This window comes from Petaurus breviceps, unplaced genomic scaffold, assembly GCF_028583685.1.
Source record: "Petaurus breviceps papuanus isolate PSGF00001 unplaced genomic scaffold, PetGlider_PUasm1.0 90630, whole genome shotgun sequence".
Taxonomy (NCBI): Eukaryota; Metazoa; Chordata; class Mammalia; order Diprotodontia; family Petauridae; genus Petaurus; species Petaurus breviceps.
The window spans coordinates 688,585-714,113 of NW_027187291.1; the positions used below are offsets into that span (position 1 = coordinate 688,585).

Below are 25,529 nucleotides of genomic sequence, written 5' to 3' on the forward strand. Positions count from 1 at the left end.
TTTGGTCTCCACATTCTCCTGTTCTATAACCCTTCCTTTGGAAGCTGCTCAGAGCAATACTGCTTTACTTAGGCCAGTCACCAGGAGAGCCCTCAGGAGCTCTGGGGCTGGTGATGACCACAAGGTTGTCATGTGCCCTGGAGATAACCCATGACTTTGACATTTGGAAGGCTGGGAGAACTCTTCCTCTTCCCCCTAATAAGATTCCAAAATTGTTTCTAAAAGGATAAGTACGTGTGCTAGTGTAGGAAAGGCCAAGGCCATTTGGTGCCAAGACCTCCGTTTTTTTTTTTTTAATCTATAACAGTGAGGGAGGAAGGAGCTGCCCCTGTCAGCAAGAATGGAGATGACCTACTGGAATGGAGATCACCTTCATTTTAGGAACAGGAGCCAAAAGGGGCAGGCAGTGGAAGCCACCTGCTGGTTTTCCTGAGAGGAGAAATTAAATCCTGGGTCCTATTTTCTTAGAGGACAAATTAAGGTCAGCAGTTCTTTTGACCCTCAACTTTACTTCCTGAAAGTTGAAGGAATCCCCAGTAAAAGTCAAGAATGAGAGTTGAAGCCTCTTTTACCCTTCCCAATTTAGTCCTCCCCTGGGCCTCAGTTCAAAGCATTGTGAGATGTCAGAGCTGGAAGGTCCTTAGAGATTTTCTTTTAATTCATCCCTTTATTTTAGAGAGGGAAACTGTATATACTCATGCCCTATGTATGTATGTATGTGTCAGCTCCAAAATCAGTCTCCACTTCTGAGGAGGGAGTCCTGGGTTGAAAGGTAGGGCCCCTGCCACCTATCCATTAACAGTCATTCTGCTTCTCCTCAATTACCTTCCCCCAACCCCCAATGCCAAGAGCACATTCCTATTCCACATCTATGTATGTATCTTCTGTTCTCTTTATTTTCCATATCCCTCAGTGATTTCTTTATAGATTCCTATAAAGTTTAGAGTTTAACTCTTGTCCTTCCCTTTACCTCCAGTAAGGACTATCTACACACACACTATGGTGGATTTGGCTGAATTCTAACTATTCTCAATAAAGACCTTTACATAAAACCAACTTCGGGCCCACTCTACTTCCTTAGACCTTCATTCCTACTACTTAACTTTTAAGGAAGTTTTAGCTGTGCCTGACCCCTCCTACTGCAGTCTAGGGTTCAGGGCATGAGCAAAAAGGGGCCCCTGTTCCAGGAGCAATGAAATTTGGATCTTTTGTCTCCCTAGTCCCACCCTTCTTCCCTTCTCAACGACAAACCAAAAAACCCACCTAAAACCCGTTTCCTGACTTTCCAGCCCCTGTACTCACTTCACCTCCTCTTGCCCTTCGTGGCATCTGGAAAATATTGAGGGTATAAAAGCATCCTTAGGGCTAGCTTCCCACTCTTGGGTGGGAAGCAAAGCGTGTGATCCAGGTAACTGGTAGAGGAGTAGGGGAGGGGTGACCACAGGGCACTGTGCCAAGTCTGGGCAACCGCGGGGGCTGGCGGCCCCATGCCACGTGGTGGCAGCGGCGGGGTCCGGGGCGCCTTTCCAGCTGAAGGAACTGGGAGCAGCCGGGGAGGAGGCGGCATTGGAGCTGGTGGCGGCGGCGGTGGTGGTGGCGGTGGTGGTGGTGGTGGTGGTATTGGTGGTAGTGGAGGAGGAGGAGGACGAGGACGAGGAGGAGGAGGAGGAGGAGGAGCGGGGCGAGAGGGAGGGAGGGAGAGGGCAGGGGGGGGGGGGGGGGGGGGGGGGGCCGGCGGCGGCAGCGACAGGGCGAGGAGTGGAGCGCGGTGCCGGGGGTGGGGGCAACGGTGCCAGTCTGGGGAGGGAGCTGGCGGAGGGGGGAGCTGCGATGCAAACCGGAGCCGGCAGCTGATGTGAGTCCCAGGCTGGGGCCGGGGTTGGTGGGGTGGGATGGGGAAGGGGGCGGTGCTGATGGTAGCGGCTCCTGGGGTCCTATGCCTGGAGCCCTGGCAGGGGTCGCGGGGGATGGGCTGGGGGCGTTGGCATACACTTCATTAGGGATGGCGGGAGGGGAAGGGTCCCAGTGCCCGGGCCGCTGCATCGGCCCTTCGTCCCCATCCCCCTTGCTCTTCAGGCCCCGCAACCTCCGGCGCCCCCTCCCCGAACCCCACGAGCTCAAGGGGCATGAAAGGTGTTGGGGCAGGGGATCGGCCAGTTGGGGGAAGGGGGGACTGCGTGCTCTCAGCCCCCGAGAGGGGAGGGGCGACAATTCCTTTCCGCCGAGCTAAAGGGGTTTAAAGGGCGGCTCTTAAAGGGGCCGCGGGAGGGGCTCGGGCCAGCTAAGCTACAGCCCCCCTCCCCCTTGCCATACTCCCACTACCTCTCCCTCCCTCCTCGCTCACCCCGCCCCGCCCCTCCTCCGGCTAGGCCCGAGGGAAGGATGCGGAGGGAGCGAACCTTTGGCCCACCAGCGGTCAGGCGGTTAGGCCTGACTGTCTAGCAGGCTTCGGGGACCCCAGTCGTGGGGCGGGCCAAGGCCGGCAGAGGGAGCCGGCGTAGAAGGGCTGGGCTGCGCACTGGGACCTTGGCCTCTTCCTCTCCCCAGGGGACCAGGGTGTCGTGGGGTGGGCTGGGAGTGTGAGGCGAAGAACTGGGGGGAGGAAAGGGTTTAAGGTGGGGCCAGACACACAAACACACCCACCCCTTAGATATACACACAACTGTCACGAACGTTTCCCTGACACTTAAGCAAGGCTGCTTGTGGGTAGAGATTGGGGGTCCTGGGTCCTAACCTCTGCTGCCAACTTTGGAAGCAAACACCCCCTTCCTTCCTTCCTTCCTTCCCACAATCCTCATACTCTGCCAACACACACGGAGCTTTGGCTCAGGGACACACACACACACACACACACACACACACACACACACCCCTCTGACATTCTCGTACGTGCCTTACGTGCCACCAATCCACCCAGCTCACACATCCACACGGACAACACAGAACAATATACACACAGCTTCAACCACTTTCATCTCAGTCCCTTTCCACCAGCACCCCGAAGCCAAACCCTCTCATTGAGGCACCAGCTCTGTGACACCCACATTCATTCAGAGACACACAATACTTTCCCCCTACACACACTCAAAATCACACACAGATACCCACATTCATAAACAGGTCCCAGAGAATTCTCTCTCTCTCTCTCTCTCTCTCTCTCTCTCACACACACACACACACACACACACACACACACACACTACAACCTACTCTTTAAGGAACCCTAAATCACAACCCACTCTTCATGTCCCTTGTTTCCCTTGTGGAGAAGTAAGCCAGCAACCAAAGCTCCATTACATCTAAACCAGGCCTTCATCACTAACACTAAACCTTTATTTCTGATCTTGAGACCTTCCCTAAAACCCTGAGGATCAGCCTCTCACCCTTCATGCTGAATCTCCCTCCCTACTGCTGAGTTTCTATGTCTGACACTGAAATCCCTTATTTCTAACACTGAGCCACTAAGCCTGACACCAAACTTCCCAATCTTTCCCTGACACAGCCTTCAGTCCCCATCATTCAGGCCCCCAATCTCTGACATGAGCCCCTTTCTGACAGTGGGCCACAATCACCAACACTGAATCTCCCATCCTTGATACCGAGTGCCAGCCCCTTACCTTCCTGATACAGAGTCCTCTCACCCCTGGCTCCTGACACTGGGTTTCCTATATCCAACACTAAATCCTCCATTCCCACTGAACTTTCCCATCCCTGCTTGACAATGAGTTCCTCCCACCTCCTGATCCTTACAACGAATTTCCTTCACCCAGTACTGAAATTCCTCCCTTCCCCCTCCCTGACATATACCCTCACGCTTGAAACCTAGCCTTCCCATCCCTGATACCCACCCCCGAATCCCACGTCACTGAAGCTGAGCCCCCTTATCCCTGACAAGTGAGCTTCCTCTGTCTCTGATGCTGAACCCCCCCCCATCTTAACATAGTCTCTCATTCCAGATACTGAGTCCTCTATCCTCATCACCAAAATACCATCACTGACACTGAGCCTTCACCATCCCTGACAATGAATCTCCATCTCTGAGCCTCAACTCTGACACTCGAGCTTCTGATCTTCCTCTCCTTCCTAAGCCCTAGACATAGGCAGAACGTGAATAATGACTACATCCACACTTCCAATGAGGGCTTGAAGAGAGTGGGGTGTGGGGAAGGGAGGGCATTTCCTTTTCCTGAACTCTGGAATCCTCTGGGAGGAAATAGGGTGGAGGGACAGACTGGAGAGGATATGATGCTGGGGGTTTAGGAGAGCTGATACTCTGGGAGGCCCTTGGTGATCGTTTGGGGAAGAGGCCTGGGGACAGGAAGAATTTGGGATCAAGAGTATGGCTGCAAGGTATTTGAGACTTGGAGAACTGTGAGAAGGGGAATTGAGTCAGATAAGGTGGCGGTACCAGGACCCTGAATATTGGCATCATTGGTCTCTAGTAGGATCTGAGGGCTGGGATTCTCAAACCTCTTCCTGCTGTGGCCATCAGTTTCCTTATCCCTCATCAGGAAGGGAGGTGGGAGATGGTTTTAGTAGCCCTGTGGGTGGTAATGGGAGTGTAGTATATCATCAGCAGGATCAGCTTTAGCTTCCCTGGAGTTATGGGGTTGGACAGAATGATTCCTTATTCCCCACTCTACCCACCAGGGGCTACTAAAAAAAGAGGAATAAGGTCTTTAGGGTTAGAGGTCTTAGACCTGAGGCCACCCATAGCCTAGTTGGACCTTATCTAGAGTTTGCTCCCCCTCAGGCCTGGGGTCCCTCTCCTTCATAGTAAAACTGGGAAGGCCCCTGTCCTCATGTCCCAAAAGAATTTAAACCCCAGAGACACAAGGAATGTGGATGAGCCATGTGGTAGACACACCCACCCACATTCCCACTTGGGCTGGGGGGGGGGGGTTTGGTATTGGGCGCCCTTGGCAGACCTTGGCTCCCCCTTCCCCCTAACCCCCCCAGGTGGCTCCACCAGGGCCCCTGCCCCTCACCTGAGTGCCATGGAATCCATGTTTGAGGACGACATCAGCATCTTGACCCAGGAGGCGCTGGGGTCCGGCGAGGTGTGGCTGGATGGGCCGGGGGGCCCTGTGCTGGGCAGTGACATGTGCTCTGCCTCCCACTTCGCACTCATCACAGCCTACGGGGACATCAAGGAGCGGCTGGGGGGGCTGGAGCGGGAGAATGCCACCCTACGGCGCCGGCTCAAGGTGTATGAGATCAAGGTCAGGGGCCATCAAGGCTTCCCTCCATCCCCACTGTTTCAGGGAGGGATCTTGTTAAGGGCCCTGGTGGAGGAATCAGATTAATGGTCCCATTGGTTTTTAGGGGTCTCCCAGGAGGGCTCTAATATTGTGTTTTATTTATGGGATAGTGTGGAGAGATCAGCAGATCACCTGATTCTCCAGAAGGGTTATCAAGGAATGATCTGTCTCTTAAGACATCCAGTGGTGGGTTTAGGCTAGAGAGTGCAAAGATCTGATTCATAGATCTTCACTGGGAATACCTCCTGGTGGGTTCTGATAGTGATAGAGTTGGGAAATTTGGTAGAAGGATCAAGCCAGGACCATCTGAGAGATATCTGAGAATGGTGTCCAGTGAAGGGTGCATGCTGGAGGCAGAAGAGGATTTTGGGAGTAGCTTAGTTAGGAATCTAGAAAAGGGATCTTCTGTGGCATTCTGTTGGAAGGAGGAGAGGTGACCCTCAGGGATGGTACCAAATAGGTCAAAGGTCTAGAAGACAATGTAGGGCATGGGTAGGGTGATGAGGAAACTGTCCCTTTTGAAAACCCTCCCTTCTGCCTTCTGCAGTACCCAGTGATTGGTGACTTTGGAGATGACCACAACTTCTCCTTCTACGAAATTAAGGAGGGCTCCCTGCTGGAGGTGGAAAAGTCCAGTATACAGCAGCGACTCAATCAGTTCCAACATGAGGTGAGCCCCATTCCCCAGGGGACTACTGTTTCTGTGGTTCTTTCCCAGTTCCTCTTCCATGCTGTGGCCCAAGGTGAGTATCAGAAGTGGTCATCCTCACTCTCTCCCAATGCCTAGAATCAGCTGCATTTGCCCTTACCCCTTTGTGAGGTGCTTCTGGCTGGGGAGGATGGGGAGGATGGGCAGGACCCTGAGAAACCCTCAACCAGTGCTGTGGTCTTGGAATTAGTGCTATTAGCTGTAACTAGGACTGAGCAATAGGACTTCCCCCACCCCAGATCCCACAACTGTGGACCCCCCAATATCTTTTTCCCCCAATTTCTTTACTGAAGATGAAACTATCCCTAGGTTTAGCACTAACTGAATTCTGTTACCAGCTGTGTGAAGCTAGTGCAATGGCTGAACCTCATTTCTCTCATCTGAACAAAAGGAGATAATAATAGTTGCATTACTTCCTATACTTTCTATATTTCCTAGTGAGGAAGTCACGTTATAAATCTTAAGAAGCTAAAAACAATGTAAAGGATGTTTCTCTCTGCCTTTGACCCTACTGTTCTCCTTTCTCCCCCTCACGGTTCTGGATCAGCTCCAGAAGAGCAAAGAGCAGGAAGAGCAACTGGGAGAGATGATCCAGGCCTATGAGAAGTTGTGCGTAGAGAAGAGTGACCTAGAGAATGAGCTGGGGGACATGGTGAGGTTGGGGCATGGGGGGTGAGGGGGGACCCCTCTGTGTGTATGGGCAGGTGGCTGAGTGGAGGTCTCTGTGATACCAATAGCTGTGTGTCTCAGTGTGAGTGTGTGTTCTGATGTGTATCTGTGCCTTAGTGTGTGCTGGGGGCGGGGGGAATGGGGATTCTGCATGCCGTGGAGTCTGGCCGGCTGGCTACTCAGAGAGCTTGTTCAGAGCTGGGAGGATGGGAGGTCAGTGGCTCCCATGTTCCCTGGATCCCTGCCAGGGGTGTGGGTTCAGCGGAGTCCTGGGGGAGGGAATGGTTCAGAACTGAACTCCCCCCACTCCTCACTCTCCTTCCTCCGCTCCAGCGGGCTTTGGTGGAGACACACCTGAGGCAGATCTGTGGGCTGCAGCAGCAGCTTCGCCAGCAGCAGGGAGCAGGGGACAGCTCCTTCCCCAGCCTGAGCCCTCCTGCAGCTCCTGCCCCTGCTGACCCTGACCTTGACCTCCACTACCTGGCCCTGCAAGGAGGGCCTGGCCTTGGCCATGGTGAGATCCCCCTGAAGGCTCTGCCTCATGTTTTGCCTGCTTCCTGATCCCACGGACACCTTCCCCTTTCTTCACCATGTAGACACACACTCCGCCTCCCCAAGAATTCTCTCTAGTTTTTTCCATTCCCAAACGAAGGGGCTCCAAGCATGTCATTTCTAAGATGACCAGCAGAGGGCACTGCCCACCTAGACTCAGTAGCGTCAGCCTTTGGTTCTTTGGGTTGGGGAGGGGAAGGTGAGGGTCTTCTGGTTGAGAATCAGGATACTCTGGGACCTTGGCGGGCTCATTCAGCAGACTTGTTCCAGCCCCTCCCACCCTCCTCAGCTCCCCTTCTCCTGGCGTGACTTGGCTACTCTGGGCTGTAGATACAGCCCAACCCTCCTATTGCCCTTTATGTCGTACCACAGAGGCTGGTGAAGGGCGAGAGGGGTGGGGGCGAGCAGCCCTCGGGCTCAGCCAGCCCTGAACCTGCCGTCCCCCTTCCTCTCTCTGCTCTCTTTCTCCCCTCCTTCTGCCCCCTGAAGTGCTGGAACCTTCCCTGGGCTGGCCCAGCCCACCCAGTGTTGGGGAGCTGGAGAGGAGGCAGCTGGAAGAGGCTTTGGAAGCAGCTAGAGGGGAGGCGAGGGGGGCCCAGCTCCGGGAAGAGCAGCTCCAGGCTGAGTGTGAGCGGCTGCAGGGAGAGCTGAAGCAGTTACAGGAGAGCAGGGCTCAGGTATGCCTCCCTGCACCTCATCAGACCCTGCGTCTGTCTCCTGGGATCTAGGTCTGGGAGAGGTGGGTCCAAGATGAAGCTGCAACGGTCCCTGGGGAGGTTGAGGGAGGGGGAGACTGGCAAGGACCTTCACCTATATCAGTCACACCCATCTCCAGAGGAAGTTTGGTAGACAGTGGTGCAAGGAGTAGGGGTCCCAGAGATGGGATCTGATATGGAGGTCTGTCCTGAGGTCTCACTTTTTTTCTTTTTGGAGGGGGGAAGGCAATTGGGGTTAAGTGACTTGCCCAAGGTCACATGGCTAGTAAGTGTTAAATGTCTGGCCGCATTTGAACTCAGGTCCTCCTGACTCCAGGGTTGGTTCTCTATTCACTGTGCCACCTAGCTGCCCTGAGGTCTCACTTTTTTGGTTTGCTTTTAATTTAATTTGTATTTCAATTAATGAAAAGTCCACCTTCTCTTTCTCCCCCCTCCCCTATCCCATCCCATTCCTTATTGAAAAAGAAAGAAAAACAAAATCCTTGTAACAACTATGCATACTCAAGCAAAACAAATTTCCACATTGGCCATGTCCTCAAAAAAGTATGTCTCAATATGTACCCTGAGTCCACCCCCTCTCTGTCAGGAGGGGGGCAGCATGTTCCCCGTGAGTCCTTTGGAATTGTGTTCAGTCATTACATTAGCTGGAGGAGTCTTAAGTTTTTCAAAGGTGTTTGCTTTTGCAATGTGGTTAATTTGGTATAAATTGTTCTCCCTCTCTGCTCCAGGGTCTCTCACTTTTCAACCTCTTCTCTCTTAGGATTTGGCTTCCAACCAATCTGAGCGAGATATGGCGTGGGTGAAGAGAGTCGGAGATGACCAGTAAGTCTCATGGTCCTCTAGCCTACCCATCCTTCCTTTACTCCTCCTCAGGGCGCCCACCAGAACCCTAATCTTTGATTCCATAATAATAATGATGATGGGACGGGGTGGGGACTGGCCCCCTGATTTTATTGGCACAGAGAATTTCCATAAGGAGTCTCTGTTACCAAGGGTTGGTGACACTTGCTCTTCAGTGTCTTCGACAATTGCTTGGGGTGGGGTAGGGATAGGGGTGGGGGTGGATCACTGAGGGATAAAGTGAATTGTCCAGGGTCACATAGCTAGTGGCAGGGGCAGGTCATCCTGCCTTCATCATCATCATCGTAATCATGATCATCTCCATTGATTATGTTTTTTTGTTGTTCAGTCATGCTAGACTCTTTGTGACCTCCTTTGGGTGTTCTTGGCAAAGATACTGGAGTGGTTTGCTATTTCCTTCCTCAGCTTATTGTACAGATGAAGAAACTGAGTCAGACAAAGGTTAAGTGACTTGCTCAGGGTCACATAGCTAGTGAGTCATATTTGAATTCAGGTCCTCCTGACTCTAGGGCTGGCACTCTGTGCACTATGGTGCCACCTAGCTGTCCCAGCATCAACTATATAGCATTTTAATCTATCCAAACAAATCCAGAGTCCCATTTAGGGACATAAGTAACAAAGGTAGTATTATCTATATTTTACAGTTGAGGAAGCCAAGGCCTGAAAAGTGAAATGACTTGCACCATGTTGCACAGATAGCATTGATTCAGAGGTGGGATTCAAACCCAGGCCTCTCCTGAGTCCTTAAGGCTCATATTTTGGTTTTTTCCCAGTGTCCACTCTGCCTGTCCCCACAGGGTTAAACTCTCCCCCACTTTTGTCTCAGTTTTGCCAGGGAGCTGTTTGGGTTTCCTGGGGTGGCTCTTTCTCCCTCTGTGGTTTCTCAATGGTGGGGTGGGAAGGAGGTGAGAGCGGGGGTGGAGTTCAGGGTTGGGGAAGTTCCCCTAATTCTCCTTTCATGCCCCAACCCCCTGCTCCTCTGGGGGTAGGATTGGGCCATGTTTCCTTGGTGGGATTCAGTCGCCTTACTGCTGCTGCTGAGGAGTGTGCCGCTGGGTGAGTCTTTTGGCCACTCTGGCCCTCCATTTTTCATGCATGCCAGGACGAGTCAGCCCAACCCCTTCTTCCTTCCCCGGCAAGCAGAGAGGGAAGGGAGCCAGGCAGGTGCGATTATTCTTAGAGTTCTCTTTTCTCTGCTTCTTTGAAGGATCTCTCTTCTGGATGGGGGTGGGGTGGGGATGACTGTGTAAAAATGGGAGGCACAGAAGAAAGCAGGAGCTCCCCTTGAGTCACACAGCAATTGTAGGGGCAGGATTCCAGTCTATAAGGTACACATTAAGAATCAAACCAAGACCAGGGCTAAGATAGGAACAGGAAGGGTTTGGTGTGTAATGGTCTCAGAACCCGTTGGGGGAGATATATGTTTATAGGATAAGGACTAGCCTCCCTGTAGACTGTCCTAAGGCCTCAGCCAACTCCAATTTTGCCTTTTGAAAAACTCAGAGCTATTCATATTCAAACTCACTCCAAATCCTGTACCCCTACATGAGGTGGATGGCAATGGCTTTCTTCTTTGGGGCAGGAGAATTGAGGCCCAGAGAGAATCAGGAACTTGGCTCATATCACACAGTGTGGCAAGGCTTTGGACATCAGAGTTCTGTCTATCAGCAGACTCCCTCCTGAACACCCAGGGGTGCCCCTTTCCCTACATAAGATGGGTCCTAGACTGGTCTGGATTCTCCATACATATACACATCTATTAGGCAGGATGATGAAACTCTTCTCAGGAATTGGGTAAAGGGATCAACACTCAGAAGCAGCCTTAGAAGACCCCCCCCCCCCCGGCACACACACACTTCCAGTTTCTGTCCAAGCAATGTGGCCTTTGCACAGAAAGGGTGCTGGTGTGGGAATCCTAAGACCTGAGTTCTTGCCACCAACTGTGTGACCTTGGGCCAGTCATTCCCTTCTCTCAGCCTCAGTTTCCTTATCTGTAGAATAACGGAGTTAGACTAGATGACTTTTCTAAAAGTCTTTTCCAGCTCTGATGTTTTGTTCTAAGAGCCCTTGTCTTCTCTGTTATTGGAGTCTATGCAGTTGCCTTGGAGATAAAGGAGAAAGATGGTTCTAGATAGAGTGTGCATGTGGGGCTCTAGCTGTGAAGAGCCCCTCCTCCCCCATCCTTCTGCTCTGTAGGAGTTCTCTACTTTGCCTAGTGCTGAGGCCTGGGATCCAGTGAGGAATCTGAGGGTCTTGGGAGCCCACCTTGGCTCTATCACTGAGATGCTGAATGCTGGTCTCTTTACTTACCCTCTCCAAGCCCACCTTGAGGAGTGAAGTCAGAGATCAATAAATGCTTAGATATCTAAACACTCAGAACAACCCAGCTAGATGGAAGCTGTCAGATTTCCAGTGCCTAACTATATGAATGTGTCTATGAGAAAGAAAATTCACTCTTTAATTGGATAGGCAGAGGTCAAATCAGGGAAGCCTTTTAAAGAAGTGCTTTTTAAAAATATTGTTCTGGAATAGAATTTTTGAAAGAGCTGTTATATATGTTTTGTATATATCCATACATATATAGATATGTGTAATACTGTTAAGTATATGTAGCAAGGTTAGTGTGACCTTTCTTTCTCACTCTATATGTGTATGTGTATATATGTATATGTGAGGAGGTGCTGAGAATTAGAAGACCTGAATTCCTGGTCTAACTAACTTAGCTAACTTAATTAACTTAACTAACCACACTAACTTATTGTGTGACCTTGGGCCCATCATCTCCTCTTTTAGGGCCTCAGTTTTTTTTTTTTTTGTCTTTTGGAGGGCAATTGGGGTTAAGCAACTTGCCCAAGGTTACACAGCTAGTTTTTGTGTGTTAAGTATCTGCGGCCAGAACTGAACTCAGGTCCTCCTGACTCCGGGGCCAGCACTCACTGCACCACCTAGCCTCCCCTAGGGCCTCAGTTTCTATAGAATGTGGGGGTTAGACTAGATGACCTCTAAAGCTCCTTCCTGCTTTGGCATTCTGTAATTCATATTCTACGGTCCCTTAAAGTCCTGATGTTTTATTTTTAGAGGTCTTTTTCAGCTCTGACATGCTATGTCACACTATGGTCTATATACTAAGGTTATAGGACATTATGTGGTCCCAACTCCCTCCTAATTTTGATATCTTATAATCCTCTAGGTTAATACAATATGATAGGAAGTCAAAATAATAATTATGCTTTGTTTTTAGAAAGCACTTAGAATGCATGTGTGTGGTATGTCTAGGAATTAGAGTGAGGGCCCTGAGGAGCTCAGCTCCTACCCAATCTTTTTCTATGACAGGAAAAGAAGTTTATCTGATTAGCTAATTGTGCCCCTAGGAAAAGAGGAGGAGCTTAGGGTTGTGTGGAAGCTGAAGGAAATGAAGAAAGAGGAAGAGGGGGAAGAAGAACGAAGGAGAAGGGGGAAGAGGCAGAGGAGGAGGAGAAAGAGGAGAGGAAGAAGAGAAGGAAGGGGGGAAGAGGAGAAGGAAAAGAGGAAGGAGAGGGAAAAGGGAGAGGAGGAAGAGGGAGAGGAGGAAGAAAGGAGGAGGAAGAGAAGGAGGAGGAGAAGGAGGGAAGTATGGTTATTGGAACATCTGTACCAGTGGCGGGGGTTGATGCTGACTAAGGATGAACACTAGGGTTGCCAACCAGCGTGGCTGGTCTTTTATTGCCAAAGCTGGTTTCTGGGAAGGACAACTGATGATCAAATTGTTTTTGTGCAGAGGCTGAATGTGGTGAAGAGGGAAAAATACCCATTCGTAGTTAGAAAACCTGAGTTTGAATCCCTGCTCTTTTACTAGCGATGTGACCTTGGGCAAGTCATTCCTTCTCTCTGGGCCTTAGAAGTTGGATAAGATCACCTCTAAATTCCCTTCCAGTTTAAAATCCCAAGATATGAATTAAGCAAAGTACCTGGTTGGGTTTGGGTCGGGTTGGGGTGGGGGTCTCTTGGATGTTTTACAGACTTATGCCCATTTCCTTTTCCTTATGATTTTGCTGACTATAGCAAAGACTAAGGAAGGGGATAGGGCCCCAGTCAGGGCTCTAGGTCTAGGACTGTAGTAGGGCCCTGGGCCACTTAAGCTTTAGGTCTGAGAGTTTGCATATTAATGACCCAACAGCAACAGGTGGGACAATCGGGGTGGCTTATTTTAATTAAAAGAGTCCAGCATATGGATTTAATGGCTTGAGGTTCTGGTTACCAAGCCCTGGACTGGATGGTCCCTAAGGAAAAGCATCATGCATTGTGATGGTGTAAGAACCACAAGGCAGTTAAGTGGTCCCAACTCCCTCCTAATTTTGATATCTTATAATCCTCTAGGTTAATACAATGTGATAGGAAGTCAAAATAATAATTATGTTTTGTTTCTAGAAAGCACTTAGAATGCATGTGTGTGGTGTGCCTAGGAATTAGAGTGAGGATCCTGAGGAGCTCAGCTTCTACCCAGTCTAAAGAGTGATTTTGTGTGGGGCAGTGAGGTGGTGAAGCAGACAGGCCACTGGTCCTGGAGTCAGGAGGACTTTAGTTCAAATCCTGCCTCAGACTCTGGCTAGCTGTGTGACCCTCAGTGAAATACTTAACCCTTATTTCCTAAAAAAAAAAAAAAAAAGAGTGACTTTGTGGTGAACTTCCAGTGGGACCTTGAGCAAAATCATTTCCCTCTCTGGATCTCAGTTCCCTCATATGTAAGAGGAGGGGAATTGTAATAGAGGAAAGGATCTCTTCTTCTCCTCCCCACCCACACAGGAACCACATACTCCCTTGTCCTAGTGTCTTACAACTGTCTGCCTTCTTTGTATCTAACTGCTGTTCTCCTTTGCTGGGCTCAGTGGGAACAGAGAGACTCCTAAGTCATGAAGACCCTTCCTTGTTGGGGCACATTTCCCCCTTCTCACCTCAAGCCAGCCTCCCTCTTTCCCTCACAGGACAGTTTTCCACTTTCCACTCCCTCTCTGCCCCTCCACTTCTCTTTGGTGCAGTGGAGAGAGCACTATGTTTGAGCTAACCCTGAACATGCATGCCCTATTTGCCCTGACAGCTCTCTGGGCCCTGAAAGGTGTGGGCAGCCCCGAGATGACAAGAGTTAATTAGTTCTGAGAGGAAGTCTCATTGCCTCATCACTCCCCCAGGTAGTTTTCTTTTCTTGTAAACCCAGCTCTTATAAACTCAGCTTCTTTTGGCAATGTGCCCCTTTTCTGTGTCCTCATCTTTCCTTACTGACCTTATCCCCTTCTTGTCACTAGAGGACTGACGACTCAGGCCCAGGCCTGACCCTGAGCCCTTTCCCTCCCACTCTTTACCTCTCAGCTCCCTTCTTCGAGCAAATTTAATCTACCCATCTAGAACGAAGCCTTAGAGATGGAAGCTACCTCCAGGTCACCAAATTCAACCTGCCATTCCACGAAGGAAGCCCCTCTACAATTTACTCTCCATCCCATTGTTGGAGGGTTCTGATTGTGAGGAACCCTTGCCCTTTGTGGAGCCCAAATATATCTAATCAAATTTGTATCGACATCTTTTGTCCTTGAATCATCTTCATTTCCAAAAGAGTACCTCTCCCACCCATGGAGGCATCCCTTAGAACAAAGATGAAAAAGTAAAGAGGGAAAAAAAAGGCAGATCAGCCGCAGAAGCTGTTCCACACCCCTGGTCCTCCACCTCTACAAAGAGGAGAGGAGGGTGCATTTTATCAGCTCTCTTCCTGCGACAAGCTTGGTCATCGGAGTTGAACACACAGAGTTCAGTTTGGATTTTTATATTGTTGTAGTCACTATGTATACTATTTTTCTGGTTCTACTTGTTTCATTCCACATTATTTTCTATACTGTCCTGCAGTTTTCTGAATTCTTCCTATTTCTTGTTTCTTATGGTGCCGTATTTGCTTAGCATTTCCCCAGTGCATGGGGGATATTTTGTTTCCAGTTCTTTGCTACAACAAAAAGTTTATTCCACACAACAGCCTTTTAAACATGGGAAACTGGCTATTGTGAACCCCTCATCTCCAAGTTAAATATCCCAAGATATTTAACTTGGAGATATTTATCCCTAGAGTCATAAAGACCCAAGTTCAGATCCAATCTCAGATACTCCCTAGCTGTGTGACCTTGGACAAACCATTTATCCTCTATTTGCTTCAGTTTCCTCAACTGTAAAATGAGTATAAGAGCACCTACCTCCAAGGGTTGTTATAAGGATAAAATGAGATCATATTTGTTTAAACAGTAGATGTTTAATCAATGCACATTCCCACTCTCCTGTCTTGGCCAGCTCCATCTGTTGTCAATATCCCTCCTAAATTGTGAGAACTGAACAAAGCACTCCAGATAGGTGCTAATCAAATGAGATGATATTTTTAAAGCACTTAGCACAGAGCCTGGTACATTGTAATGGATTAATTGATGTTTGTTCCCTTCCCTTCACCCTCCGACTGGGTACTGGACAATAGAAAGCTCACATCCCTTTCTCAGGACCTTCTGGTTCTATTAATGAAGCCTAAGAATGAATTCATTTTAAAAAATTTTGCGTAGCAGGGTCTGAAGTTTAGAGGTGGTAGGTTATTTAAGGTATAGATTATCTCCCATGTGAATGTTTTCTTCAAGTTTAGAAGCCATTAATCTTTGAGAGCAAGATCCTGGGAGAATGAGTGGACCTTTCAAAGTCACTAAGCACTTCTGAGATTAGAAGCCCCAAATTTCTTCAGGCTTTATACTTCAGGAGACAGAACCATAGAACTACAACCAAAGTTGTAGACCAAAGACATGGGACTTTCTAAATGGGAGTGAAGATTTCTTCTGATATCTTCTTTGTTCCCTGAAGATGTAGTTGTCTCAAGGGATGGGGTGGGAAGGCTCTCTTAGGGTTAGGGATGGAGGCTGGTGTGAACTGACTGCCATTGTTCTGTCCCTGTAGTTGGAGCTCAGGGTTTTGATCTCTGCCCCACTTTTTTTTGTCCACTCCTCTTATGGCTTCACCCCCTCCCTCTTTACCCACAAGCCTCTGCATGGGCTGTGGTTGTTTATCAGAGGAGAAGTGTGAAGTCCATAAGAGAAGATGAAAACTGTCACAGGTAGTGAGTGGTCAAGGGACAGTGTTGCGCCAGGTCAGGAGTGAGCTCAGACTCCATTCCTGCTGTGTCCTACCCTCTATCCCTACAACTCCTGTTTTGGGTCCAAAGCCCTTCCTGCTTCATTCCTTCTTCCAGTGCCTTCACCATATTGGGTATAAGGGATATTGGGGGGGTTCAAGTTGGTGCCTTATGGTTTGAGTTGCAGTGAATTGAGGACTTTTAGAACCTTAGCCATTATAACCCTTTCCCTGCTACTAAATGAAGGGGAAGATTTACACAGTTCTATACCCCCAGGTGGAAAACTCCCAGAGGGATCCCTTCATGCTTGATACCAAATGACTGAGCAATTGATTTTTTAATGGTAGTTTATTTAATGGCCAACTGTGCTAAAATATACCTCTACCCCTTCTCCCTTAGGGTCCCTTCTGATTCTTTCTGCCTCCCTCAACCCAGGTGCCCAGTATCCAAGGCCCAGGCTGGAAAAGTGAGCAGTTGGGCTCTTAGAAGTGGGCAGGCCCATCTTTGGGGGTCTCTCAGATCCTGAGGGGTCCTCTATGAAATTTCCTAGTTTGGCTATGTCTGATAAGGTTTTCTGCAGGGGACGGGGGAGAATTGTGTTCTGCTGGAAGGAAGGGAGAGGCTGCTCCTTAGCCTGAGACTCTGGGAACCACCTGCTGGAGCTGGAGTGGGGGAAGGCGTAGGGGGAAGCACCCTGGAGGAAGTGGTAGATCATTTGGTTGCTGTGCTTCGACTTCCTCCTCCTCGTCCTCCTCCTCCTGGCCCTATAACCTCAAAGTCCGCGACACAGCCTTGGTGGCCAAGCCGCCTCCCCTGGGGCTAGGAGTGGGAAGGGCAAGGATGGGTGTGGCTGCATCAGCAGTGGAAAGTTTGGTCTGTTGCTCCTCTATAGCCAGGGTGGGGGTGACCCAAGGGCAATGGTGGTGAGGGGCTGGTTGTAGAGATGGGTATTGAGTCACTCACTTCAATTCTTGAATTTGACCCCAACCCTAAGTTTGAACTTGATTCTTGCCTTACTCTTGACCCTGACCTAGACCCTAATTCTGAACCTGACTCTATTCTTGGCCCTAACCCTAATTTTGACCTTGGCAGTTGGGTTTAAGTGACTTGCCCAGCGTCACATAGCTAGAAAGTATCTGAGGCTTGATTTGAACTCAGGTCCCCCTGGAGCCAGGACACTGGGCCACCTAGCTGTCCCTGCTTTTATAAATCATTGACCCTGATGCTACTTCTTACACTAGTCCTTCTGCTGACCTTATTTATCTCTACTCCTAAGCCTGGTTCTAATTCTAACCTTTATCTTGAGCCTGACTGACCCAACTCTAATCCTAATTATGACTCTAATAACAGTGAAAAGACCTAGCACACACTCCTGTGTAGATGCTAAGTACTCAAAGGTGCAGCCTGGTGTCATAGGAGGGTACTGGAACCTAAGTCAAAAGACCTCGGCTGCCTCTTGATAACAATGTGAACAAGGCATGTCCCCTTCCTTGAACCTCAGTTTCCTCGTCTATATAGTGAGGATAATAATGCAGAATGTTTCACATTAAAGCAGAAGAAACTGAATCCATTGGGAGTCTCTGTTGTCCCTTCCAGCTCTAAACCCATAGTCTTCTGGAGGTAATTTATCCAAGGCCACATAGCTAGCAATGGCAGAGACCCTACTGGCCAGGTCTGCTGATTCCCATTTCAGTGTGTTCTCCTTTTCTTCTCTTCTTCTCCAGTCCTAACAGGGAACTGGACCATATCATCTTTTGATGTCCTGTCCAAGGCTAAGATCTACAATTTAATGATTTGATGAAATGTTGATTGAACCAATGAATGAATGGATGAATGAATGATTCATTTATTCATTCAGTGGCTCAGATACCTATATTTGGAGCCCTTTAGCATTTCTGCCTTTTGGAGCTGTTGACTCAACAAATTGAATCTGCAGGAATCATGTGCTTAAAAACTTTTTCTACCAAAATTAGCCAAAGTGAACTTTGAGATAGTCACCACTTCTGTGGGCCTCCGCAGACACATCTATTTGGCATCTTCTTTTCTCCCTCTCACATGTGTGCAAACATGTACTATGGATGCAAAGTCCTCTAAGGTCTTTCTGCCTCTGGGGTTCTTCCCATCCATCCATCCATCCATCCATCCATCCATCCATCCATCCATCCGTCCATCCATCCATCCATCCATCCATCCATCCATCTATCTATCTATCCATCCATCCATCCATCCACCCATTCACCCATCCATCTACCCATTCATCCACCCATCTATCCACTTACCCACCCCATTCATCCATCCACCTACCTACCCATACACCCATCCATCCATCCATCCATCCATCTATCCATTGATCCACCCATCCATCCATCAGGCTATCTACCCATCTCGTCCTCCTCCTCTAGCTTCTACTTGTTCTCCTTAATTCCTTTGTTCTCCCTTGAACCAACCCATTGCTCTTTGCTTCCAGGGTTCCTTCTGAATATAGAAGGGCAGGCTGTGGGCATTGTTGATGTAACTCATTCTTAGGAGAGCCATGGCCTTACAATGAGGAGAAACTGTATTTGAATGATATCTTTGACATTTATCCCCTATATGTGTATAATCTCTCTCTTATAAAATGGGAATGATAATCGTGCCTATCTTATATCAAGTGCTTTGCAATTCTCGACAAGCTTAATAAGTGGTAGCTATCATTACTGTTGTTGTTGTTTAATAGCAGTTAGGTGGTGAAGTGAATAAAGTGCTGGGTCTGAAGTCAGAAGGACCTGAGTTCAAATTTGATCTCAGACACTTACTAGTGGTGTGATCCTGGGCAAGTCATGTAACCCTGTTTGCCTTAGTTTCCTCATCTGTAAAATGAACTGGAGAAGGACATGGCAAACCATTCCAGTATCTTTGCCAAGAAAACCCTAAATGAAAACCCAAAGAGTCAGACATGTCTGAAACAATTCAACAACTACTACAATTATTTATCATTATTTTCATTTTTAAGGCAAACAAAAGCAGGTGGAGGTGATGTGAATTTTGAGTCAGAGGTCCTTGAGTTTAAACCTGACTGTCACTGATTAACTGTGTGACCTTGGGTAATTCACTTTACCATCATCAGTTTCATTAACTATAAAATCAGGGGACTTAAGTAGAAGCCTTCTAAGGTCCCTCCCAGTTCTAAATCCATGATCCTGGGGTCTTGCATTTCTGCCTTTTCCTTTCCCAATTTAATTTAATAAATACTTATTAAATATATACTATGTACAAGGTACTGGGGACACAGATGAAAAATGGTTATCCCTGCCCTCGGGGAGCTTGTATTTCCGAAGGAGTCGTGTGTACCCACATGTAACTATAGGTTCTGGAGAAAATGTGATAAGAGCACAAATAGAGTATAAGAAGAAATTTAAGGAAATAGATAACTTTGATGAGGGGGAAAGAAAAACACCATTCAAATGTAGACCAGAAGCTCAGGAAATGGTGTGTGTTTGTGTACATCTTTCTGTGTGTTTGTGAGTTTTAGTTTTGTTTTTTTTTTTCCACTGAATTTGCAGTGTTTCCAACATGAGTCATATGGCTTCTGGGCTTCTCCCAGGGGGTAGCAGTGTACCCTAGCCTATCCACCTGGCTTTGTTGGATATCTGGGGGCCCAGACCTAAGGGGCAGGGGGAAGAAGATACAGAGCCTGCCCTCACATAGCCTCTATTTTGGGGGAGGTAGTCTTGAGCACGGAAAAAGTATATATAGGGGTGTTCATGGGAGGCTTCCTCAGAGGGCAACAGCACCTGTTTGGGGAAAGCCTATGAGAACCAGCACTGTGGAGGGAGAACAGCAATGGCCTTAGTCTCAGGTCAGCTTCCACTGGCCTAGCATCCCCAGGAATACCTGGCAGCCTCTAGAGGAGGGCTGTCTTTTCTCTACATTTCTCCCCCTTAAAGCTTCTCTCTCTCAATTCATTTTCTGCTCTATGTTTCACCCCAGTCAGGAATTTGGCCTCATATTTTCCTTTTTCCCTTCCCCCATCCTGTCTGACCCAGACGGGTGACAGCACTCAGCCCCACTCTCAGGTTTTGTTGTGACTGGCAAGAGCTAGGGTGATGATGGCGGAAGCAGTGTTGGGAGGGAATAGAGAGAAGGGAGAGGTGACAGGAACCCGGGAATCTAGACTGTCAGGTGAAGAAACAGAGGTACATTGGGAGATTGCCAAGACCCTGGGGTGGGGGGTGGGTGCGAAGGCATCGACCTGTATCTGTCACCTGAAATCTAGGCAGATGGGATAGAGGCAGAGAGGACCATAGAGCTTTTGGGCTGTAGATGAGAAATAAGAGATAATTTAGTCCAATCCCTTTATTTTACAGAAAAGGAAACTGAGGCTCACTGTCAGCTCCTTGAGAGCACCTTTCTTTTTATCCCAATGTAACTTAGCACAGTACCTGGCACATAGTAAGTAAACACTTCATAAATGTTTGTCAACCGACTAAATTACAGAGGGAAAAGATTTTCCTGAGTTTACAAAAAGAGGTAGAATTGGATCTGAGGGTCCTGACTTCCAGGAGTCCAGGGCTTTTTTTTTTTTACTACACCTCAGCTGCCTCTTTAGGGCTGGTGGATGAATCAATCAACACCAAAGAATGTCCCTTGTGGGCAGAGCTATGCTGGACTATGGGGCCAGGAAGGGTAACAGTCTCTATCCAGTCTGACTTGGGAGACAAGGCAGGTACTCAGGATATCAGACTGAGATGTTGAAACAAGAGTCCAGAGCTTATTCTAAGAGTGCTCAGGGGCAGAGGTGGGTCCTGAGGTACAGAAGCAAAGAGGGAGGACTCTCTCCCTCCTTCCTGTCACCCCTCACATCTTGGGCCTCACCTTCTCCACCTGTGTCTACCCTTCATACTAGAAGGGATCATAGGATGAGAGTTGGAAGGGATTTTTGAGTTCATCTAATTTGTTGCCTTCATTTCCCCCCCTTAATTTTTATTTATTTTCAACATTCATTAAAAAAAAATTGAGTTCCAAATTCTCTCCCTCCCTTTGCCCCTCCCCCACCTGTTGAGAAAAGTAAGCAATAGGATATCAGTTATATGTGTGATGTCATGTAAAATGTACATCTCCTTAATTTTTTAACCAGTAGGGAAAAAGAGAAATTGAATGATTTGCCCAAGGTCACAGAGGTAATAGATAGTGGAGACAAGATTGGAACCACAGTCTTCTGAAAGAAGTCCCATATTCTTTACAATACTCTATATACTGCCTTAGACCAGAGCACACTTGGTTAGACTCTTTCTGGAAAGAGAATTCCCTGGGGACAGGGCTGGTTTCCTTCGCGGGGCTCAGTCCCCTTGTTTCCCATTCCCCTGCAAGAAAATGAATTGAATGAGTTAAAAATAATGCTGCTATGTGAGGGGGTGTTGTCCCTAACCACCCCCAGGCTCCTCCACCAACCCAACCTGGTTTTCAAACAAGTGAGCAGCTCAGTCATTCTTTGTCTCTGGTAGCCCAGCTTTTCCTGCCCTCTGAAGCCCTAACCTCATCCACTTCCCCTATACTGTCCCCGTACCCCCCAACTGTTTATTGAAAATAGTTCAGGGGGCTCTGATCTTTGAGTTTATAAATCACATATATGACCTCATTATATGTTCTAGTTATCAGACCCATTTTATAGATGAGGAAACTGAGACTCAGGGAAGCCCAGGATCACTCAGTGAACAAGTGCCAATCAAAGTCTTCTTGACTCAAGTCTAGGGGTCTATCCGCTCACTATGTGGTCCCCCACACCCCCAACCCTGCACAGTGCCTCTTATCCTCTGCACACTTGAGGTAACATGTTTGATATGTTTTCTTCATAGAACTTATTCACAAAGCAAAGCAAATTTACAAAGAATACACCAGAGTGAGGGCATCAGATGTGAACATTAATGGTTCTGTCTAGCAAAGACTGGATGGTGTCTAAGCTCTTTTTTTTTTCTTTTGCTTTTTGGAGGGCAATTGGGGTTAAGTGACTTGCCCAAGGTCATACAACTAGTTTTTGTGTTAAGTGTCTGAGGCCGGATTTGAACTCAGGCCCTCCTGTCTCCAGGGCTGGTGCTCTATTCTCTTTATTCTTATATAGCAACAGTTCCTGTGGCTGAGTCTATGGTCATTCAGAGGCAGTGTTCTGCCATGGAAATCATGCTTCTCATAGGATGGAAAAATTTATAAAAAATTTGTGAAAATTTGTATTCACATCTTGGCTCAGATATTTTTATTAGCTGTATGATTCTGGTGCAGAAACAGTATGTACAATGGATAGAGGACTGGCCTTAAGACTTGGATTCAAAATCTCTCTCAGATATACTACAAATTGTGTGACCAGGAATGTCATTTAGTCAACAACACCTGCTGTTATGGGGGAGGGAGGGGTGTCACAGATTCTTGACATTTAAAAAATTTTTTTGCTTTTTTTTTTTTGGAGGGGCAATTGGGGTTAAGTAATTTGCCCAAGGTTACATGGCTAGTTTTTGTATTAAGTGTCTGAGGTCTCATTTGAACTCAGGTCCTCCAGACTCCAGGGCTAGTGCTCTATTCACTGCACCACCTAGTTGCCCCAGATTCTTGGTATATTGGTGTGGTCCTAAGTAAGTCATTTTAATCTGAATCTCAGTTTCATCATCTGTAAAATGGAGACAAGAATATTTACACTGCTTGTGATTTACACTTTCCTTGTGAGGAAAGTGATATGTGAACCTTGAGAAGAACCATAGAAATGGGAGCTGCTATTTGTTTAATGATTCTCTTGGCCTCTAGAACATTTTGGCTCTATCTGAGAATGCCTCTGGTCCATGCCAAGATTTATTATAGAACCTCACAAGGCCACTTCATTCTCCCTTTCTCCTAATTCTCCCTCCCAGCAGCCCCTATCCTGCTTTCCCAGTCTTCCCATAAGGGCTAAACTGTGTTTGTGTACTAGTGTAGCAGCAAGCACCCCAGTGTCCTCAGGGTTTGCTGCCAATACAGGTTCTTGGATCTGCTTTGATAAAGGAAAGCAACTCAAAATGGGTTAACAAGCTTACTTTAATCAGTCAGACATATATTGTTTACCTTGTTCAGGGGAAAAAGGTCAGCACCCCGAACTTCAAAGTATACAGGCAGAATTATCAAGACAAACAGATCAAGTAGACAGATTTCCAAACTGTCCAACCATTACATCCATACCCAGTCAACATCTGGGTTTCCACATCTGGGTTTTTCAAAGCCGGGGGGGGGGGCCCTGGACAATGGCTTCCCAGAATCCATATCAAATCACAGAACACTTCTCAAAGTGAGCCCCCAAAACAAAGCTATACATCAGGGCTTATATAGCCTTCTCCTGGCTCAGAGAATGTAACAACCTTTTGGACCCACTGGCCAATCAAAAAGTATCTACTGAAAAACAAGCCTCCCACCCCAGGCTTCAGGTGCACCCCAGCCTAGGGGCAGGAAGATCTTCCAAATTTGCATTCCCATTACAACTAGGTCAAAAAGTTCACATCCCTCCAGCTCCAAAGAGACTTCATCTCCCTCAACTGGTCTCTCTCTCCATAATTTTTTTAGCTTATTATTTTTATTTTCAATTAAATATTTTTAAAAATTATCTATTCTTCCACCTCAATTAAGCATGTTAAATTTAAAAAGAAAGCCCTCAATACATAGCTATATAATCTGGGGGGAAAAAACCAAAATTCCCACATTAGCTATCTTGGAAAATGTGTCTCTGCATTTTGAGTTCATCATCTCACTGGGAGGAGGTGAGTGTAATGATTCATCTTCATTCTTTTGGACTCACGGTTGATCATTGTGTTGGTCAAAGTTCTGAAGTCTTTCAAATTTGCTTTTCTCTATAATATTATTGTAGTAGTATAAAATTATTCTCTTTGTTTTGTTCACTTTGTTCTCCATCAGTTCAGAGAGATCTTTCCAGTTTCCTCTGAAGCTATCCATTTCATCCTTTCTTAGGGTGCAATAACATTCCATTCATTCATATGCCATACTGATATTTTTAGTCATTTCTCAATAGGAAGACATGCCTTTAATTACCAATTTTTGGCTACTATGAAAAGAACAGCTATAAATGTTTTTTGTGCATATAGATCCATTTCCTCTTTCTATGACTCCTTTGAGGTATAGACCTAATGGAGGTATAGCTGGTTCAAAGGGTACATACACAGTTTGGTAATGTTTTGGGCAGAGTTCCAAATTGCTTTGCAGAATGTCTGAGGCCATTCACAGGCCTACCAATAGTGCACTGGGGTGTCTTTTTTTATAGCACCTCTAGCATGTATAAGTTTCCTCTTTTTGTCAACCTTGCTACTTTGATAGGTATGAGGTAGAACCTCAAATTTGCTTAAATACGCATTTCTCTAATTATCAGTGATTCAGAACTTTTTTTTCATGTGATTGTATGTAGCTTGGATTGCTTCCTTTGAAAACTATCCTTTGACCATTTATCTATTAGGGATCCCCGTTATTTTTCTTAGTTCCTATCCAGGCTCCTATGCTTATATTATATGCTTATATGCGATATAGTAAATGTCATTTTCCATCTCTGGGTTTCAGTTTTCTCATTGGTTAAAGGAGGGAGTTGGACTAAGTGGTCTTTTATGTTTTTTGGTTTTTGGAGGACAGTTGGGGTTAAGTGACTTGCCCAAGGTCACATGGCTAGTAAGTGTCTGAGGCCAAATTTGAACTCAGGTCCTCCTGACTCCAGGGCTGGTGCTCTATTCACTGTGCCACCTAACTGCCCCAATGTGGTCTTTTATGTATGACCCTTTCTAGCCAAGGTGTGATTGGGAATTTTTTCAACTGGGGCAAACATGGGGGCCCCAGGGGGAAGTGGGTAGTCTGATTGGGGATCATAAGCAAGGGACAGAGGATAGTCCAATTAAGGTTGCAGGGTATGTGTCTGCTCTCTTCCTCTCTCTTGGTACCTCTCCTGGGGGCTGTGGCCAACCAAAGATTCAGAGTTATGAGAAATAGGTCTCTAGACCACTATGGGGAGGATGCACCTGCCTATCCCTGTGTTGAGGCCTGGGTCAGATCTTTGTCTGCCCTTTCCTAACTACAGCTGTACCTCCCAACTCTAAATCCTGTCATCCTTTTGGTATATAGAGTATATATGTAAGGCCTTGGCAAGGCTCTATCACTCATCCCTGTGTGTTCCATAGGGTTAACTTGGCCCTGGCCTACACAGAATTGACAGAGGAGCTGGGCCGGCTCCGGGAGCTAAGTTCCCTCCAGGGGAGGATTCTGAGGACATTGCTGCAGGAACAAGCCCAGAGGAGCGGTGAGCGGGTCCTGGGTGAGGGTGGGGTGGCGGAGGGAGGAGGGCATAGGACGGGAGTGTATGCTAGGTTCTGAGGGGTTATGGCAACTGTCCCAAGCCATCTAACTACCTTAATATCTTTCCTTGCATGCTGGGGTCCTTCCATTCCCCAAGGGTAGGAAGGTTGTCTCATAAAAACAAAGCTTTCTTGACTTTCTACTTATGCTCCCATTCCACCCTGTTTTCCCTTCCAGGCCAAAGACACTCCCCTCTTTCCCAGCGCCACTCCCCATCTCCACAGTGCCCTTCGCCATCCCCACCAGCCCGGGCTCCCCCGCCTGGGCCCCAGTGTCAGTCCCCAGTTCCCCAGCGCCGC

General features: G+C 47.7%; 1 protein-coding gene across 1 annotated transcript in view; it reads left to right on the plus strand.

The window, feature by feature from the left end:
- The first annotated feature begins 1,707 nt into the window (after positions 1 to 1,707).
- The window catches only part of TBKBP1 (TBK1 binding protein 1), a 25,170-nt gene continuing 1,348 nt past the window's right edge, over positions 1,708 to 25,529 (plus strand). The window contains exons 1-10 of the mRNA XM_069064451.1: positions 1,708 to 1,855; positions 3,957 to 4,350; positions 4,960 to 5,222; positions 5,809 to 5,931; positions 6,518 to 6,622; positions 6,973 to 7,153; positions 7,681 to 7,868; positions 8,668 to 8,729; positions 25,056 to 25,174; positions 25,408 to 25,527. Coding sequence (XP_068920552.1) covers positions 4,998 to 5,222; positions 5,809 to 5,931; positions 6,518 to 6,622; positions 6,973 to 7,153; positions 7,681 to 7,868; positions 8,668 to 8,729; positions 25,056 to 25,174; positions 25,408 to 25,527 — 1,123 coding nt within the window. The 5' untranslated portion in view covers positions 1,708 to 1,855; positions 3,957 to 4,350; positions 4,960 to 4,997. The remainder of the gene's footprint in view (positions 1,856 to 3,956; positions 4,351 to 4,959; positions 5,223 to 5,808; positions 5,932 to 6,517; positions 6,623 to 6,972; positions 7,154 to 7,680; positions 7,869 to 8,667; positions 8,730 to 25,055; positions 25,175 to 25,407; positions 25,528 to 25,529) is intronic.